The 19,464-nt window shown below is 40.8% G+C and overlaps 1 protein-coding gene across 1 annotated transcript; it reads right to left on the bottom strand.

Annotated features, from left to right (window-relative positions):
* Positions 1–2,128: 2,128 nt before the first annotated feature.
* usp46 (ubiquitin specific peptidase 46) lies at positions 2,129–19,432 on the bottom strand. The gene is made up of 9 exons (XM_053614086.1): positions 18,960–19,432; positions 14,050–14,130; positions 9,954–10,167; positions 6,758–6,987; positions 4,895–4,971; positions 4,720–4,803; positions 4,217–4,414; positions 2,391–2,469; positions 2,129–2,302 (listed from the first exon to the last, which is right to left on the bottom strand). The coding sequence occupies exons 1-9, from the start codon at positions 18,993–18,995 to the stop codon at positions 2,201–2,203; spliced, it is 1,101 nt and encodes a 366-aa protein (XP_053470061.1). The 5' UTR covers positions 18,996–19,432; the 3' UTR covers positions 2,129–2,200.
* Positions 19,433–19,464: the final 32 nt, after the last annotated feature.

Here is a 19,464-nt window from a genome sequence, read left to right as displayed (position 1 = left end):
TATTCATTATACCACAAGTCTGATATTATTCTCCTTGGTTTAACAAAAAGCACATGAGCATGTCCAGGAATGTTAATCTTTTCCCTACAGTTTGACCTTGTTGAGCGCAGTTCATTATACACAACCAAATTCAGTCAGAGATAAGCTTGTCATGCAAAATATTTCTCTCAAATCAACCAGGCCTTCAATTCTTCTCTCGCTAAAGCCATAGACTCTCCTCACGAATACAGAGAATCAGAAAATTCTCTGAAAAAAAATGCCCTTTATATTTTAAAATGAGATAAATTGTGCGTTTCTACTTAAGGGTCCATAGCAGCCATCATGAGTAGGTTGAACTGAAGTCATTACAAGATCTTGATGCAGTCTGTTAATGCTGAACTAGGATCAGCTTCGGAAACCGTTCCCTTAGTGTTAATCATTGCAGAGAAACAGAACTGATCTCAGATAAGCCTTAAAAAGTACCAAATACAGACATTATTATTATCATTGTTGTTGTTGTAACATTAAGAAAACATAACAACCGTCATTTCATATCGGTGAAATACTTAAGAAGTGTGCAAGCTGGCACAGTGAAATCTGCATTGCCCTCCAGACAAATGCTTACAGGATTGTACTGAAATTATTACAACTGGCCTAAGACGGGCAAACCACTCAACCTATGCAGAGATCTGGGGTCAAGTATGAGCTTTCCTCCGTGAATATCAATGCAGGGAAAAGCTGATCAGTGCTCCAGATACTATTAAGCATCAGCATGTATATCTCTACGTTTATGACATCTTGAACCTGTAAGCAGACTTCCATGCTTAACTACTTTCCTCTGCAACATGGAGCACAACGGCGGTTGGATAATAGGAACAGACGAGGCAATAACAGAGCTATAGCCTTGAATCCTGGCTGAATCGGAGGATCGTCATGAGTTTAAACATACAATAACTTTTAACAGATGAAGGTCTTTCTGCCTGTCATAGTCTGCTGCTGATGTAAGGCAGGAAGGACTTTGTTGACCTGAGATATCCATGGCCTGGTGCCCATCATGTAGATTTAGATAGAGAGTATAGCAGCAACGGCCCATTTCCTCTCAGGAAGGTTTTAATTAGGGCGTAAATGCCAGAAGATAATCCCGATTGGACTGGACAATTGTCTTAAATATAGCTGAACATACTCAAAAGCTTTACTTTTGTCCTGGTTCATCCAAATGCATTCATCATTAATTACCCTTATCCCTATAATGCTCCACAATGCAGCGAATGCACGGATGGCAACTAAACCCCTAGAGCAAATGTAGTGCACCGGAAATAAAAAGTTACTTTGCTTTGGCGAAATAATGATTTCTTAGTTAGCCAGATAACTTAAGCCAAAAGTCCTAACTGTCCAATAGGATAAGAGCTAACATTCATTCATTCATGTTGGTTTCATTTCATTCAATAATTCACTGGAAAATTCTTTGTGAGAAATCAGATTTGGAGAACGGAACATATATGTGTACTACACGAACATATAAATGAAAACATTCTGTTCATACACACACATCTGTGCCAGGGAAACCACACTGATCTCCAAGGAGAAGAACCCTAAAACTTTGCAAAAATAAATAAATAAAAATAACGTGAAGGTCTCTCTCTGAAGGAGGACTCGGATCTGGGAGTGGATGATTCCCAAAGTTCCAGACGGCTAGATGATATTATACTGAGCCGATTCTTTCCTTTTAAGGTCCTGACAAGAGCGGTCATACACTGTGTTGTTCTTTTGCTGCTTTTGTAGTGTTTGTCACTATGTATGTTGATGCATTTTGTTCATAAAGTGCCTTCCATATGCAGGTTACTGACCGAGGGTCAGTTTTGATGAAACCCCCCACCCCACCAAAAAAAAACAAACAAACAAACAAAAAAAAACACACACACACACACACGCACAGTGTGTCCCCAGAGTGCAATGATGATGTAAGGGAGGGGATTCTGGGAAATGTAGTATTGGCAAAAATGAGGTCAGGGTGCTATTGGCACAGCATTCAGAACTTGCTCCTGAGTGTGTGTGTGTGTGTGTGTGTTTGTGTGTGAGTGTGTGAGAGAGAGTGTGTGAGATTGGGTTGTGAACTGCATGGTGTTAGTGATTGAACTACATTTCTTCCATTTGTTTTGTCCCCTACTTTCCATCATAAGGTTTTTTTTTTTCTTTCCTCTTCCTTCATCCTCTGACCCTGTCACTCTCTGGACTGATAAAAAAGGATGTATCCTGACTCAGAGTTCTTCGAGATGTCAGAAGTCAAACCGTAGAACTCCTCTATTGCCTGTGCATCTATTTTCTGTGTGGGAAAATGGAAGAAAGGGTCAATTACAAAAACACATCTATAGCAAAGCAAAGTTCTTACAAACGTAGTAAACAAGACACACCTCCACGATGTCATCATCAAACAGCAGCCAGAAGCCATGACTCTTCACTATCGTTATGTAGTGTCCTCTGTTTGGCCCACTGTCACAAGACAACAGTATTAGAATGGTCAGTACTGTACATCTAAAAGCCTTTCTACACCAAAAAATGAAATGTAAGGAATAACTACGGAGCCCCAAAGCGGAAACGGAGATGGAAAAAAGATGAGATGGGAGGAAAATGTAGATTTCAATGCTTTTACGTTCGCTCTCAAAACTTCTGCGTTCCCCGGAGAATCTTTACATTCGCTTTTTTTTCCATTCTCTCGATATTTGTGTTCTTGCATTTTTTTCCTCAGTGCTCTTTTGCATTTTTTTGCATTCCCCCGAGATCTTTACGCGAGCTTATATTTTTTCTGAAATACGTGTTCTCTCATGCTTTTTTGCATTCTATCGCACTTTATGCGTTCTCCCAAGAAACTTTACGCTCGCTTACATTTTTTCTGCAATATTTGTGTTCTCTGTCATGCTTTTTTTTTTGGCGTTCTCTTTCGCGGTCACTGTCGCCGAGTTCGTGCAAACAGTACTTCTCAGTTTAATTTCTCTCTGGCAGCAGGGCAGTGGTTCAGATCAACAGAGGTGGGTAGTACTATGCTACGTTTACTTCGGTACATTTTCTTGAGTACCTTTTTGAAAAAAATGTTTTAAAATGTTCTTCATTTTTAATCACAGAAATGTACTTTTACACCTCTACATTCGGTGGCGTTCCTCCGTTACTGTTAAATGTTAATGAATAAATGTAGTTTTGATCATTCGTTTATATCACGTATAATGAGGTCGCGAGTCTCGTCGTACTCTGCAGTGGCCTGAATGCGGACGCGACAACCGCTCACTTTTTTAAACGCCTCAGCCCTGGAGAGAAGTGAGCGTGTCGAGGGAGGCAGGACACACACACACACACATAAACATGCTAACACAAACATACTAATCACACACCTCACTCACTCTCTACACACACTTGCTCTTCTGTTCGGTTCTGTTCCACAGTCTGTTCTGTTGTTCTTGTGTGTCTTGTTTAAACGCAGATTCGGACAGGTTTGTGCTGTTAATGTGTTGTGAAAATAAAGACAGCCAACTGGTAAGAAAATGTTTTGTTTTTCGGGGGGTGTGTGAGATTTCGTATGGAAAATGACAGGTTCTGTGTTTTAGTGCCCATCTCAGGGGAACGTAAAAGCATCGAAATCTAAATTTTCCTCCCGTCTCATATTTATTCCCATCTCCACATCCGCTTAGGGGCTCCGTAAATAACACCCCATGCGGTTATATGAAAATGATGCACGCTGGGACGTTTTTCTGTCCCACGAGTGACATGCCACGAGAAGTTAGTTCCTGTTATCAGTTACGTTATAGCCACGATAAAAAGGTCGTTCCATGAAGGTCTCTCGCTCTCAATTTTCCCGTGCTGGAAACTACGCAAATGCACCGTGACTGTTACAAAGCACCCGAGACACCGTCCATAAATGTTAAATAAACGTCTCCTAACCAAAAATGTCCCCTCATCAACGATGATGCGTTTTACTTTATTAAACAACACATTGTTTTTCCAACCCGTGAATTATTAGTCTTAAATTATACAGAGCATCCACCAGAGTTCATGGAGCTACTGTCCGTGCTGTTAAAGAAAAATAATGCACACATTCCGACCAATCAGATTTGAGAATTCAGCCGCGTTGTGATATAAATGTGACCCTTAAAGTCTTAAGAAGTCAACAACACGAACGTAAGGTGATGGTGTTTCAGTGGGTCGGAAAGAGTTTGTGTACCCATTGTGTGTTACTGCACTCTCGCACCTGCCACAGTGTACCACCACAGCCACAAGGTCATACATGCGGTCGAGGTTGACGGCGTCGGCAGACGTGTTGAAGAGGCGCAGCTCGAGCGGAAAGACCACGCGGTAGCTCAGCTTCGTGTAGCGCTGTAACTGCTCCATGTACTTAAAGCGTTTCAGGTGCAGGGCCAAGATCATGGGCAACTTCTTCACTCGCATGCTGGCGAGACAAAATAAAAAAAAACACACATAGACACATTCTTATGATAAACAAAAATTTAACATTTTAAAATTTTTTTTAAAAAAATCAAGTGATCATCAAGTGTTCATCCAATTTCATCGTCAACAATTCCTTCAGCGAAGTGAATTTAGGAAGGGCAAAAGCTAACACTATCCCACTATCCCTCACTTCTTTACATGTTATATATAAACACACACTCACACTCTCGCCTACCTAATAGTGGCACCTTCGTGCAAATGAAAACACTGCAGTACTGCAGTAAAACTCAGGATAAACCCACTGACCGTTTCTGGGCCTCTTGCTTGCTGCAGCAGGTTTCACAGTAGTACTTATACTCGCTGCACAGCGTCTCTGTGTTACTGAAATCCCTGTACACACAGGCACGACACATCAGAACCAGTCCTCATATCTCCTCATTCAAACCTCAACGACAGAGTAGCTAGTGTGTGAAGTGAATACCTGAGACAATGTGTTATCGAAGTGTTCTGCTCGACATCCACAGACAGATCCAGGAAGTCCTCGTCTTTACTGCTTACCTGTAATTGGAAAAAACCGCATCATTCTAAGTAAGCGCGTATGTGTGTGTGTGTGTAGTCCATTCAGGTAAATCTATTCTAGCGCTCAACTTCCCTATTACACTGTGAAATTTATTAGCATGCATTTATTACTCGCTTTACTAATATCCGTCCTGTACAGCATTTGATTAAAGGTTGTAACTTTCAACACCCCACCAAAGAAAATGAACGGGCCAGACAATAAGATGATGCTAAATAAACCTTTTCTCTCTCTCTCCCTCTCACTCACATTTCTCTCTTTTCCAAAGCCGGAATTTTTTGGGGCTTGTTTCAGGCTTTCATTTGTGTAGTTGCTGAGACCTGGCAACCCGGGTTATAATTCTGACTTCAGCGTTGCACCCCAAGGGATGTAAAAACCATCAACAAGAATGTGCAAGAAATGCAGCGATGACATTTGGCTCATGCCATTGTGACTACACTTTACACTCACAAATGGGACTATCTGAACTGGTTAGGTTTGGTAATGAAACTATCGGTGTTATTTTATTATTTTTTTGATGCAAACGTCTCTTGGCTAAACACTGACATAGCAGTCTAGCCTTGCGGTCTTTGCTAAATCACTCAACAAGGTTCTTCTCTGGTCTCTGGTCTACAATACCCCAAACAAAACACAAATTCTGCTTATTTTACTAAAAAACAAGTGGTATGATTTCATAAAAGTGACGTTTACTCGCTTAAAATTCCAAAAAGCAATGTAAATCTTCTGATCATACCTAGAAATGACGTTGCTTAGATGAAACTGTGATGCAGCAAAATAGGTGATTGTAAATATTGTTTTAAATGGTGTATAAACCGTTTTAACGGCCGTAATTTCTGAAAATACCAAAGATGGAAACCTGACACATTATCGTATATGTAAGGGATAATCCATGTTTAGGTGTGCATTACACAATTTTATTGCACGACGTGGAGGAAGAGAACCCCTGACATGAAACGGAGTGCATTAAAATCATGTAACGCACATCTAGCAGTGGTTTATCTCGCTTATACCGTGGTCAGTTGCCAGCATCGACAAGTTAGAGTGGTCATTGACGTTTGCATTGCAAAATTTGGCAGGAAGGATAACAATAACGGTTAGTTTTCATTAGTTATTTTATATACGGGTCGTTAGAGCTAAAATTCTGCCTGCTCGAAATCATATACAGGGATAATGTAGTGTGATTAGATTACATTTATTAGAATGGATTATAATAAATAGTTACTAGAGAGGGAGAGAGAGTGAGAGAGAGAGAGAGAGATATTGTGTGTGTGTGTGTGTGTGTGAAATTACCTGCGTCTGTGCCGCATCTCTACTAATAATGAAGCTGTGAGTTTATAGGCAGCGCACTAATTTAAAACTGTAATTAAACTGACTGGAAAAACCTGTACATTATACGGTTTTAGCACACACCTCCAGCCAATCAGAATCGAGTATTCAGATAGACCATGGTATAAATTCTTTTATGTCATATGTTATATGAACAAATGAAAAGAAAAAACCCCCCACTACAATTCTAAAAAAAAATCAACAGGTCTTTTAACACACAGGGAAATGACTGTGTCCTGATGCTGCATCTCTGAGAAAAAAACAAAAAACAAAAACAAAGACACACACACACACACCCCCACACACACACCCACACACACCCACACACAACAGGTATCCTTTAAGTGACTAAGGTAAAATAAAAATATTGCCAGACTAAGTTCCAAGGTGCACTCGGATGCCAAAAACAACCAACGCTAAAAATAAAAATGAAGCTCTCACCGTCTCGCAGTTGAGGCAGCGCGTCTCATTGGTCAGCGTACCCTGGAAGATGTCGTGCACCCAGGTGGACTCGGTCTTGTTCTCGGTCTCGGTTTCAGTGCTTCCGTTGTTCTTCAGCCGGCCGTTTTGTTTCTCCTGTTTCTTCTCCTCCTGCAGGATGTCCGCCACCGTGTTCAGCAGGTAGTTGAGGAACTCATGAGCATCCTGCTGCATGTAGTTATCAAACAGGTCTGTAGGGGGAGACAGAGAGCAGTGACAAATGGTTAGATACGCACAAAATATGGTTATCCCCATGACATACATTATTATAATAAAAGTGCATGTACATGCAAGCTCTGCAAGTACAGGGTGACTTAAAAAAAAGTGCTAACACTTACTGGCAACATTTTTTTTTATTTATTTTTACAGTATTGTTCTTATATACTGCTGTTATTATTATTTTGGAATTAAATAAATAGGTCATAATTAATAACCATCCCACCTTGTTAAAAAATTACAATTGCGCGTGTAGTCAGCAGACTTCGCTGACAGAGGCCAGTATTATTCATTTACTGAGAGAGATCCAGAGAAGGAGAAGAACAAGTATCTTTTCATACGCCTCGCACGCGCACAAACACACACACACACACACCTGTTCCACATTCCACAGATACACCATATTACACAAGGGTTTACTGTCTGTATGCAAAGGTCAGGTGCAAATTCATTACTAGGACATTACTACACACATACAGTTAAAACCATTCTGGCACTTATCTTACATCTTTACATATCATTTTCCTACACAAAACAATGCATGGAGAAATACCTCAGTATAATATCTGTCCATATTGATACTTTTTTTGTTAAAAGAACCAGGTTTGATTTTCACTAGTCCTAGGATCTGGGCTTACACCAGCATCATGGATGTTGGAGTACGAGTGTTAACCTGTGATTATGTTTGCGCTGTGTATAATTGAATCATGCGGCAATAGGGAAATTACAGCCTTGGCTCCCGCATGCACTTCTGTCTGCTAGAGCCGGCCCTTGTTTAATTGCAACCTGCTATACGATAACCCTATCATTAGCTCCAAATGAGCACTTCAGATAAAGTGTTTTGAGTTGTACGTCTCACCGAACGTTTCATCCCACACGAACTCCACGAGACGCGCATTTCAGATCCGTCCTGCTGCGTCGTTGTATGCGCCGGGCTCGTAAACGCGACATGTATGCATGGAAACCGTACTCACAAAGCCAACACGGGGAACCAGTGTAAACCCAAACGCTGTGAGGAACCACAATAAACACGTTCGCTGTTTATTCAGCGTCCTGCTGTCTCAGGTGGTTAAGTGAGCCGTGTTGTGATTACAGCAGGCTTCTTTGAGAGACTTTTGAACGACCTCCCCATGGACATTCACTTTTTTTTTTTATCAAAGAGATTCCCATCGATTAATCCTACATGTTGTAGATATCAAACCTCTTAGAAAGATGAACGACTGTTGATGTTACAAATAAGGATGAATTCGTTATATACAGTAGATATAAAACGCCTACACACTACTGTTAAAATTTGTGTGATGTGGCATTTGTGATAAATCATTGAAACATTGGTTTCATTGAAATCAAGATAAATCATGTCAGATCTTTGTCCCGCCTTTAACGTGATTATAGCAACCAACACAATTCAAGTGAAAAACAAACAAATGTTTCGGGGGGAAAAAGAAAAAGAATAAAAGTTACAATAACTGGTTGTTTAAGTATAAATCTGCACACCTTTAACTTGTAATACACAACTCAGTCTTTCTGAGTAAGAGTCTACCAACTTTACACCTCTTGTGACATTTTATTCCTTTTTTTTTTTTTTAATTCCAAAAATGCTTTGGATCTATCAAATTCTGAGGGGATCTCCTGTGTGCAGGAGATTCAATCATTCCACAGGTTTTCGATAGGATTTAGATCTGGCCTCTGACTGGACCATTCCTAAAATCTTCTTTTGAAGCCGTTCCTTTATTGACTTGGATTTGTGCTTTGGGTCGTTATCGTGCTGGAAGGTGAAATTGGTCTTCATCTTCAGCTGTCTAACAGACGCCTGCAGGTTTTCTGCCAATACAGACTGGAATTTAGAGCTCTCTATGATTCATTCTATGTAGACTAGAGCCCCAGTGCCAGCTGAAGAGAAGCGGATATATAACACGATGCTGCCACCACCATGCTTCACTGTGGGAATAGTGTAGTTTAGGTGATAAGTTGTCTTGTTTCAGAACCAAACATATCTCACAGAATTATGGGCAGAAAATTCTACCGTAGACTCAAAAGACCACATTTTGCCACATGGTCTGGGGTTAGACTTTTAGGATTTTTTTTTTTGTGAGAAAGGGCTTCCGTCTAGCCACCTTACCCCATAGCCCAGACATGTGAAGAATATGAGAGATTGTTGTTACATGCAGGGAGTGAGCAGTACTTGCCAGATATTCCTGCAGCTCCTTTAATGTGGCTGTAGGTCTCTTTGCAGCCTCCCTAATAAATGTTCTTCTTGTCCTTCCGTCTGTTTTGGAATGACAGTCCTGTTCTTGGTAAAGTCACCACATGATGCTCCAATTTCTCTACTTGTTAACGGTGGTACATGTTTTGTAAATTCTTTTGTATCGCTCTTAAGATTGATACGTTTTGCCAATGAGATACCGTACATGCTTTGCAAGCTCTTTGCAAAACATGGCTTCACCAAGAAGACGTCAAGAAAATCCTATTGAAACAGCTGATCTTTATTTGGGGTTAATCAGAATCACTTCACTGATGACAGGTGTATGATAATTACATCTGAATGAGTTTGAATGTGATGGTTAATTCTGAACACAGTCGCATGCCCGAATAAAAGTGTGTGCACACTAAAGCAATCAGGTTATTGTATGTTTTTTTCCTCACTAAAATGTTTATTTGTTTTTCACTTGAATTTTCTTGGTTGCTATATATTCGTTTGATCTTACTGTTTTTATATAACCCAAACCCCTGCAATCTGAACAGGGGTGTGTAGACTTCTGTATCCACTGGATGAGTATCAACCAAACCAAACCGATCTTCCAGCACCAACACCACATGTTCATGACTGCATTTTAGATACATCAGCATTTGAGGCGGTATGAAAGTGCATCTCAAATTTCAGCATCAAGTATTTCAGCTCAAATTTCAGTGTCTGTGACGGATTCGTTGGCTTCCTTACCGTTTTCTTTTCTCAGGCGAGAGATGAACTTCTTGGGGGGGATGACTCCCACCTTCTTCTTCTGGGTGGCAATGCTGTGGAAGAGGTCAGCCAGGCAGGTCAGCAGGTTCTCCTTCTTCTTTTGTTGTGCCTTGTAGGCCAGCACGCTCTCCCTGAACGGCCTGCAGAAATACAGCGCCTGCAGCACTGAGTTACAGTAGCACGTGTTGCCAAACTGCAGGGAAGGGAAGGGAAGAGAAAGAGAAAGAGAGAGAGATAGAGAGAGATAGAGAGAGAGAACGTATTCTTAGATCATCTTTGTGCTTTCAGTGAAAAAGACTAAATCTGTAATGCAGTCAGAGCTGAGGAAAAAAGAAAGCAGGAAGAAAGTCAGACACAATCTTCAGTTTCAAGACGAAGGGTTAAACCAGTGCATTTTGGAATTCTTTTAAGAAACAAATTTGGATCAAATCGCTGTCATCTGTTATTATTAAATAAGACAAGACTTTCTATGCTAGAAGAAATCATGACCTGCCCTAATATACAAACAGTGCAATGAGTATCAGTAGTCATTGTTGGCTTGGTCTCAGAGAATCGATGGGGTTTCTGGGAGCTGGTGATTTTTTACTGATCATTACTGTTCTCCTGTAAACAAATGCCTGTGCAATATCACAACTGGCAAAAAATGGCGATAACATTCATAAAATGCATATGAAATTTTAGTATGCCATTGTTTTCTTTAAAATAATAAAGCAGATAAAGCAAAACCAACTGTCTTGCTACAGCAAATGTCTTTCTCTAGAGTAAAACTAGGCTTAATCCATGACTGCTGAACTTATTAACCAAACATTTTCAACTTTGAAATCTGTTATAGAAGCGGCGTGTAATTTCGAAGGGTGCTTTCACTTATGTTTAGTGTTTAGACCGTGTGAATTGAGCCCTGGTGCGTTTCCCACATCGGTGCAGTTCATTTGTGCAGGTGAGAAACAGCAATTGAACTTGAGTGCAGACCAAAACGAATGGTCCCAATTGAACTATAGTGCACTGCAGTGAGAAAATGATTCAAACCCGAATCGACTCAAATGCAGGAAGTGAGCCAAACTTGCCGTGTTTTTGGGTTGCCAATGACATTCTTGTTCCGGAGTCTTGGACTGACAAACAAACTCCGGTCACGATTCGATTCGAATTGATTATGACTAAAAAGACTAATTTAAAAAAAAAATCTGTACAGTAAACAATGCAAAACACAACGATAAATATAATACTATTGTAAACGAAATATACTATAGGTTCACCATATTTTAAAAATAAATAAATAAATGTATAAATTTGCCCCAAAACATTGATTGAATAAACAAAGTAGGGAAAATAACAGAGAGAAATATGATAGTAGTAGAAATAGAGCTCCAAAGGTGGCTAAAATGGCTGACTTCCAGGGCCTTTGGTGTTGTCTGAAAGCTACTGAAGAGCTCTTTTTAACTGTTATAATGTTAACCGTATAATGTTTAATGCGTGTTGGTTGTTGGAGTCTGGTTCTATTGGTCTATCGGTCACTTCATAAGTGCAGATCATCTTGCAGGCTCTCCACGAAAGAACAGGATCACGTAACCAGTGTGGTCTATACAGCATATTTAAACTCTATGGGTTGTACAGATTGGGACCTCTGATGTTCAAACAGTGTATCTGCATTACATGCATAATTAATAGAGTGCTGATGTCCACAATGTGAATCGCACATTTTCACGATGCACATCGTGTCACGATGTATCGTTACACCCCTGGTCATTATACAATCATCTAGTATTGTACTGAGTGTAGCTCCATGCTCTCCATGGTGCCCTAAAAAGGTTCGTAAATTTTTTTCTACCATCATATTTCTGACCAATGAACAAAAGACTTTTAATCATACATTTTCCCCCACACACCCCTCAGTCACTGTTTTTTTGATTTTTTGCTTTTTGTTTCGTTTAATTTTCTGTGATGACAAAACAAACCAAACCAAGTAGCAAACGTACGAAAAGGTATCAATTTTCCTTTGATTCGGACTCAGCAGCTGGACTGATAGGAGCTAAAGAGCTTTAGGGCACTTCCGCATCTGTGTGGCAAACTGAAATGAAAATATTAACAAAGCCTTTTCTTGTCCCACAACTGACCCCACCCCAGTTGCCTTTCAGGGTAAAAGGGGAGGGAAGAGGAGGTCTAGTAATATAGTAGCAGTATAAAAGAGTTTGTACTATACATACAAGTTTAAGCTTTAGATCAAACAACATACAGATATATTCGCTTGTTAAATCTAGAACACCGACTACTCGCCATTTTATCACAGTTAGCTTTTGCCAACAATAGACGAATAAAGAGGCGTCTGTGTTTAGTTCTGTGTCGTCTCATTTGGTTAGTGTGTTGTCTTATGTAGCACCGTGGTACTGGAGGAACGTTGTTTTGTTTCACTGTGTACTGTACCAGCTGTTTATGGTTGAAATGACAATAAAACCACTTGAACTTGAACTTTTCCCCCTCACTTTGTAGTTAGAACACACGGAGGTTGAACATGATGCAATTCTGAGTTCTGACTTTCCACTTCAGAGTTAAACACAGTATAATTCCACAGGTGGGAAAATACAAACAGAATACCGAAGAAAATAAATGTGTTTAGGAGTGTGCACGGATATTTGAATACCTGGTGAACGGTTTGAGGAGCCAGTATTTGAATACTCAAATCCATATTTGGTTATTTATTACACAATATGTCTACAAGAAGTCAGTTTATGGACTTTTGTTTGTTTGTTTGTTTGTCAACGAGCTGCATTTGTTTTCGGCTTAGAAGCTTCAAAAGAAGGCGATGGAACGGCTGCTATAACATAAAGGTAACGTTCACACGTACGGCATTTGGCGGCGACAAATCGACAGGAGACCATTGGTTTTCAAAGAGAGCTGCCGACTACCGGCGACGTGAGCAACAGCGACCGTCGGCGACTAGACGTGGGTGTGTCCAGCGACGCGACAAAAGTTGAGAAAAGTTGAACTTGATGCAAATTTGGAACGACTTGGTGCAGTGACGGGCTTGGCAGTTAAGGCTCTGGGTTACTGATCGGAAGGGTGGTGGTTCAAGCCACAGCACTGCCAAGCTGCCACTGTTGGGCCCTTGAGCAAGGCCCTTAACCCTCTCTGCTCCAGGGGTGCTGTATCATAACTGACCCTGCGCTCTGACCCCAGCTTCCTGACATGCTACGATATGTGAAGAAAGGAATTTCACTGTACTGTATGTGATCAATAAAGACTCATTATCATTATCACCAGAGCACATGTTGCAGCTATAGGGCTACAAACTAAAACATGGAGTTGCTCTGTGCTTATTTCTGTTCATTACTTCGCTCTGTGACATCTATCAAAGACAAACGTCTTATGCCTCTAACGACAAGAGCAATGGAAGCAGTGGGAAAATGACATTTCATTTTTCATCTCTTAACCGAACATCTGTTCATTAACTCTGTAGTCAAACATAATAAGCATTCAAACATTAAAATTAGGCAGAAAGCAAACCCTCAGTTCCACATGGTAAAATCTGCTCCTGTTTATTGTAAATGCCGATCTGCTTCTCACTGGAGCGGGACAAAGCACCCTGTAGTGCTTGCTAAATATGTAATTCCTTAATTGGTGCTGTAATAAGGCTTTGATTGAGTTTCATCTAGTGAAAGCTTCAGTGTCGATCTGACCAAGAACAACATGTTACCATCCCCATTTCTTTTAGTTGTTCATAAAACACTATGAATGTCATTTTGTAGCGCAGCTTACATCCTCAGAGAGCGAAGGTTATCCAGTTTACTTCTTACAAATAGTGAATATAGCCTGATATGTTTGCAAACAATACAGCAGAATTGTTTTGATAGTGAAACGCCGCATCCAGCGTGATTTTCGGGTGTTTTGTTGAGATTTTTTTGAGCAATACATGGTACACGTGGAGAAATAAGATTTTTTTTTTTATGCAGTGCTTTCGCATGCAATGTTTTGCCTTGTTGGGCCAGACATGGACATGGTCTACAAAACTCCTTTAATTGCTTTGGCTCATATACAAATATGTGACTTTAATCAGAAAGCTTTAGGACTGAATGATACTCACATTGACCAATCCAAAGTAGTGTTCGTTAATGGGGAACTGCTCTGGACCAATGTCTTTCTCCAGAGCAGAGGCATTGGTGCCCTGCAGAGGGAAAAGGAGCAGAGAGAAAGAGATGAATGATCAAATAATCAGCATTTCAAATCACAAGTAAAACATTTAGCCATCGTTCGACATAACACAAACACACGGTCTCGCACAAAACTTGACTGCAGCTTGCAATGAACAGAGATTAGATGACTAGATGAGGACAAATAAAGCCAGGCCACTAAAACATGTGTCTGTGCATACGCCAATGTGTCAGCAAGTACGCTCTGTTCCCAGTCTGAACAATTTGAGCTTAATGGTGTCTTAAAGAAACAAGTGCCAAAGCAAAAACCGCCTGCATTACACAAAGCTTAAGAAAACACTTGGGAAGACTCAGGAAACGATATAAATATCCAAGCATTTGGATTTTGCAAAGCTTACAAAGCCCTGGTCACATTTGTACCTCCTCTATCTGATACATAAGCACGCCATATAAACATCCATTAAGAAAAATATTACATCCTGAACTCAAATCTAACGACTGCCAGTTGGTCGTGGTTAAGCCTTCTGAGGAAACTGGCTCAGACACTCAGTATTTATAGTTGGCAGCTCTCATCCGAGTTTAAACGGGTAGCGTGTGCTCTAAGAGCAGAAAACTATCCGTAGTTCATAGCTTTCCACATGCTCCTGCCAACATAAATCGAGTTCCTTTCATAGAAAAAAAGTAGAACAAAATGTCCTACTCTTGTTGTGGAATGTGCAGGAAATGCTTAATTCATAAATGTTAAACGTTTAGGACTTTAATCAACGGTTGTTTTTCATTTTAACTTCCAATTTGCTGACAGGTACCAACTAACATGGTGCCTATCCTGCATCACAGGGTAGCTAAACACTCCGAGGAAAAAGCTATCCGCCCTCTTCTGCATACATGACAGAGTAATGTCATCAATCTGACCCAGAGAGCATGGCCAATATGGTCTCAAAAATCGTCTCGTGACAGGGCTAACACTTTTCTGTCATGACACACAGAATCAACTTCGAGAACTGACTGTTCATTTCCTGCCTAATATATCCCACCCCTTTACAGGTGCCACTGTAACGAGATAATCGATGTTATTCACTTCGCCTATCATTGGTTTTAATGTTATGGCGGATCGCTGTATTTGCAGAACCAAGTAAAACAATGCACACGTTTCATTTCAGCTTCCTCCGTGTTCACTCTTTATGTCCTGCAATGTCATATCCGTTGCTCAGTTTGTCACACGCATATTGTTTCATCTAATAAGCCTGCTCTCTGCGGTGCGGTGGAAACCAGGTTATCATCCAGCGACATTGTCATTCTCATGCAGGACAATTGCAGCAACTTGTTAAAAACGTGCCTAATATTACTCAGAAGCAAGACAAAGTAATCCATGTACAGTAATAATTAATAATGCATAGAATCACCTAAAAGGATGTGTTAAGGTGTCAGAGAATAATAACGAAGCAGCAAAAGGTGCAGGGTTTCACTTAATGTTAAGGGATATCAAGGTTGTGTTTCATTAACATTGTGTTCAAAAGATAAAGATGCTGTATAATCACAAGTTACCTGTGATATGGGACGTTGTAGGAAACAGAATGGAATATTTATTCCATCTTATTTATTTCTCCCTATGTATATTACATACAGGTTCATGCGATCATCCTGTAACTTCAGGGACGTTGATGATGTTGCAGTGTCACGGTTTCATGGTTAGTTACAGCGTATGATCAGACAGTTGCCTCACTGGTGATTTATTTATTTTGCCTCAGCGTGATGTCTTTCCTCACAGCCACACTCTCTTTCAGTTTCTACAGACTTAACAAAACGTCATTTTCTTAAAAATATCTTCCTAAAATCCTTTTCAGATTGGGATTAGTGTTACATGGGGAGGTGGGAAAATTACAATTATTGCCAGAGTATCTATGGGATTGTAGTCCTGTCTGACTTATTACACCAGATAAGTGTATAAACATTATGCTTTTTGATCATTTTTGTGTGTTTGAATGAATATCACTAGAAAAAGTACAAGGCAATTACATGAAACTATGAAAAAAAACTTTCATTACACCCCTTAATACAATGTAAAATGACCAAAACAAACACCAGGTAATACACAGTATAACCCATTCGAATGGACATGCTGGTAAATTTGATTATTCCCTATGGAAAAAGATGGATTGTGCTTTTTCATCAGTATAATGTGCTCTTTTCTATAGTTTCCCACCAAAAACGAAATATAGAAGACGTCTAAAAGGACTCGTCCGAGAAGCAATGCTTCTAGGGGTATTAGGTAAGTTACTGAGTCCCTAGCACAGGTACAGCCTTTATGCATGGTCACAAACCCTAAAACAAGCACTCACAGTGGACATAAGAAGTCTAAACACCCCTATTAAAATTGCAGGTTTTTGTGATGTAAAAAAATGAAAGATCATTTCCCACCATTAATGTGATGGAGCAACCAACAAAATGCACAGTAGAGAAACTGGGGCACCAGTTGTGACGTTACCATGAACCTGGTTTCCAACTGACAAAATGATGAGAAGAAAACATATTGGGAGGCGGTCATTAAGAGAATACTACGGCAACATTAAGGGAGCTGCAGGAATATCTGGCAAATACTGCTCACTCCCTGCAAATTGACAACAATATCTAGTATTCTTCACATGTCTGGGCTATGGGGTAGGGTGGCTAGACGGAAGCCCTTTCTGATGAAATAAAAAACATCCAAGCCCACTTAACTCAACCCAAACCATGTGGCAAAATGTGTTATGTGGTCTGACGAGACCAAGGTAGAATTTTTTGGTCAAAATTCTAAAAGGTGTTTGGCACAAAAACAAGAGAGTTTCACATCATACCCACGGTGAAGCATGGTGGTGGCAGCATCATGCTATGAGGCTGCTTCTATTCTACTGGGACTGGGGCTCTAGTCAAGATAGACAGAATCATGTATCGCACAAAAGATCAATCTGTGTTGGCACAAACACATTAAGTCACTACCACTATCATCAAAACAACAAAATAAAAACAATAAACTCTCTGGAATATAGAGTTATGAGAATAAAAGATGAATCCCCAACTCCCACCCACCTCCAGTCACCTCCACCGTCTGACTCAGTACAACCACTGTATTCTGAAACAGACATCACAGTCATGGTCCAAGAGAGTGTGAGGTGACTAGTGCTAAATAGCTGCACTGTGCATCATGTGACAATAATAATCTGAGAATGCAATTCACTTTGAGGAAATCTGAATCCCGTGAGGTTTGTATTTCAGCCATTAGAGGCCTAAAATGCCCTTCACCTAAAGGTATATAAGTGGTGCATTGTGTAACAGAGAGCCTATAGAATGTACATTTTCTTTGCTGGAACCATCAGGCACATTATACTCATACAAAGGCTATTGATATTGCAGAATCTCAAAGAAGGTGGAAATAAAGTGGTACCATTGTAAAAGGAGCACGACTGGACATTCGGCTGCATCGTTTAAATAGGAATTTAGACAGTCCTGCCCGTTAAGAGACAGTATATGTCTTGCTTGAACTAAGCTACACACACGCTTGTGTACACAGACAAGGGGGGTGCACACATTCACACGTAGATGCACTCACGGCTGAGAAAAGAGCAGTGTGGCGTGAATTCGCACGTTCTTATTCTTATTCTGTACCTGTGACCAGACACATGCTAGACGGTGGTCACATAACCTGCACCAAGGAACAGTCCAAGATGTAAAAAGCAAAAAGTGAACACACATCAGCCTAGATCGTAAAACAGATCCTGATTAGGTTCGATCTAACCCTCTTAATCAAATTACGGACGAGTATATTGTGTAATTATTATAGCCAGCTGTATAAGATCATGGATTAAACTAAACTCTCTTGGAGGGCAGACCACAAGAAGGGTCAGACAAAACTCATTCCCGTCGCCTTCTTTAGAGAAACTTCAGGAATGCTGGCAACAGCAAATGAGCTACACAGGTTAACAGCTTCACAAAATGTGAAATCAGGAGTTTGGCACAGACGGTTCAGTGCTGTGAGCTTATCATGAGCTTGGCTGCATGATGTGCGTGGCATCTGCGTGACATGAAACTGTGCCTAGGAAACAGAGACGTATCATTCAGATCAGCGTACACACATTAGTATTAAGATCTAAACGCTGACCTATGCCTGATTTCATGATGACTGAAAGGAGAAGAGTGGACGATTTCGGAACGAGACGTACGTTTGGGTCTGTGCTTGGGATACGGTTTTCACGTTTGCATTGCAGGTCAAGTTGAAGGGTTTCTGCGTTCAGCACACAGGAGCTCGTCCAGAAGCTACAGTACCAACACACGATCCAAACATCTCGCTGGAATCACTGATCATCTTCCGAAGGATCCGACACAAATCTGGGATCTTTACTCCTCATCGCCATGCATGTAGTATAGTGTGCAGGATCCCAACCCTAGTCCTGGAGAACCCCCTGCCCTGCACATTTCAATGTTTTCTCTGCTCCAACACACCCACATCTAATCAGGAAGGGGTGTGCAAAGAGCTGAGGAGTTGAATCACGTGTGTTAGAGTAGGGGTAAAACAATCAAAGATGCAGGACCAGGCTTGGGAACCTGTGGTATAGTGTACACTCTCCGTCCATTTTATTAGGAACACCTGCACGTTCATGCATTTACTGAACAGTGCGTGCATATTGAAGATACCTAGTTTTGGAGGTCGTGCACTTGTCTGTCAGGGAGCGAGCAAAGCCATCATAGACATCAACACACACACACACACACACACACACACACACACACACACACACACACACACACAGCAAATCGCTGGGCTAGCCAGCTAGCACACTAGCAATGGATTTAAAGCTTGTGCACTTACCATATTACAAATGGAGGCGATATTTCTGACAGTCATTTAGTTCACAGGGTGCTCCTTGACGCCATCGTTATGAAATAAACATGACTGGAAGTGCAGGACCAGCAGATCTCGTGCAGCTTGGACCCAGAGGCCAACTGCAGTCCTTATGATAGAGCACTGACATGCAGCACGATTTATTCCTCACTGCAAACAATTATAAACACCCCCCTCTAAAGTACAAAACAATCTGAGAAATGTTAATCAATTCATCCTGATCTCTGAAACTGGATCATCGTGAACTGAACGCGAAAGGATTTATAGTAAATATCAGTGCTTGCGGCAGGTAACTAGCTAACCAAGTCCGTACAGCACAAGCCCCGCCCACTCCGCCAGAGACGCTACGATGATGTCAGAGAAACGAGGCGGGCTTTGAGTTTGACTTACAGACACTTTCACCAATCGGAGCTCGTGATTCTAGTTCTCGTTCTGCACTGTAACCAATGGCAGCAAACCAGGAAGTGTATTT

Source organism: Ictalurus furcatus, chromosome 25, assembly GCF_023375685.1.
Source record: "Ictalurus furcatus strain D&B chromosome 25, Billie_1.0, whole genome shotgun sequence".
NCBI classification, from domain to species: domain Eukaryota; kingdom Metazoa; phylum Chordata; class Actinopteri; order Siluriformes; family Ictaluridae; genus Ictalurus; species Ictalurus furcatus.
This window is presented reverse-complemented; position numbering and strand designations above follow the sequence as displayed.

What these genes read in the sequence shown, in the direction of transcription:
- usp46 (XM_053614086.1), bottom strand. Translation starts at nt 18,995, where the DNA reads ATGACTGTCAGAAATATCGCCTCCATTTGTAATATG. An exon ending in ACTACTTTGGATTGGTCAAT is followed by an intron (nt 10,168 to 14,049) that starts GTGAGTATCATT and finishes CCTTCCCTGCAG; the next exon opens with TTTGGCAACACGTGCTACTG. An exon ending in AAGCAAGAGGCCCAGAAACG is followed by an intron (nt 4,415 to 4,719) that starts GTCAGTGGGTTT and finishes TTGTCTCGCCAG; the next exon opens with CATGCGAGTGAAGAAGTTGC.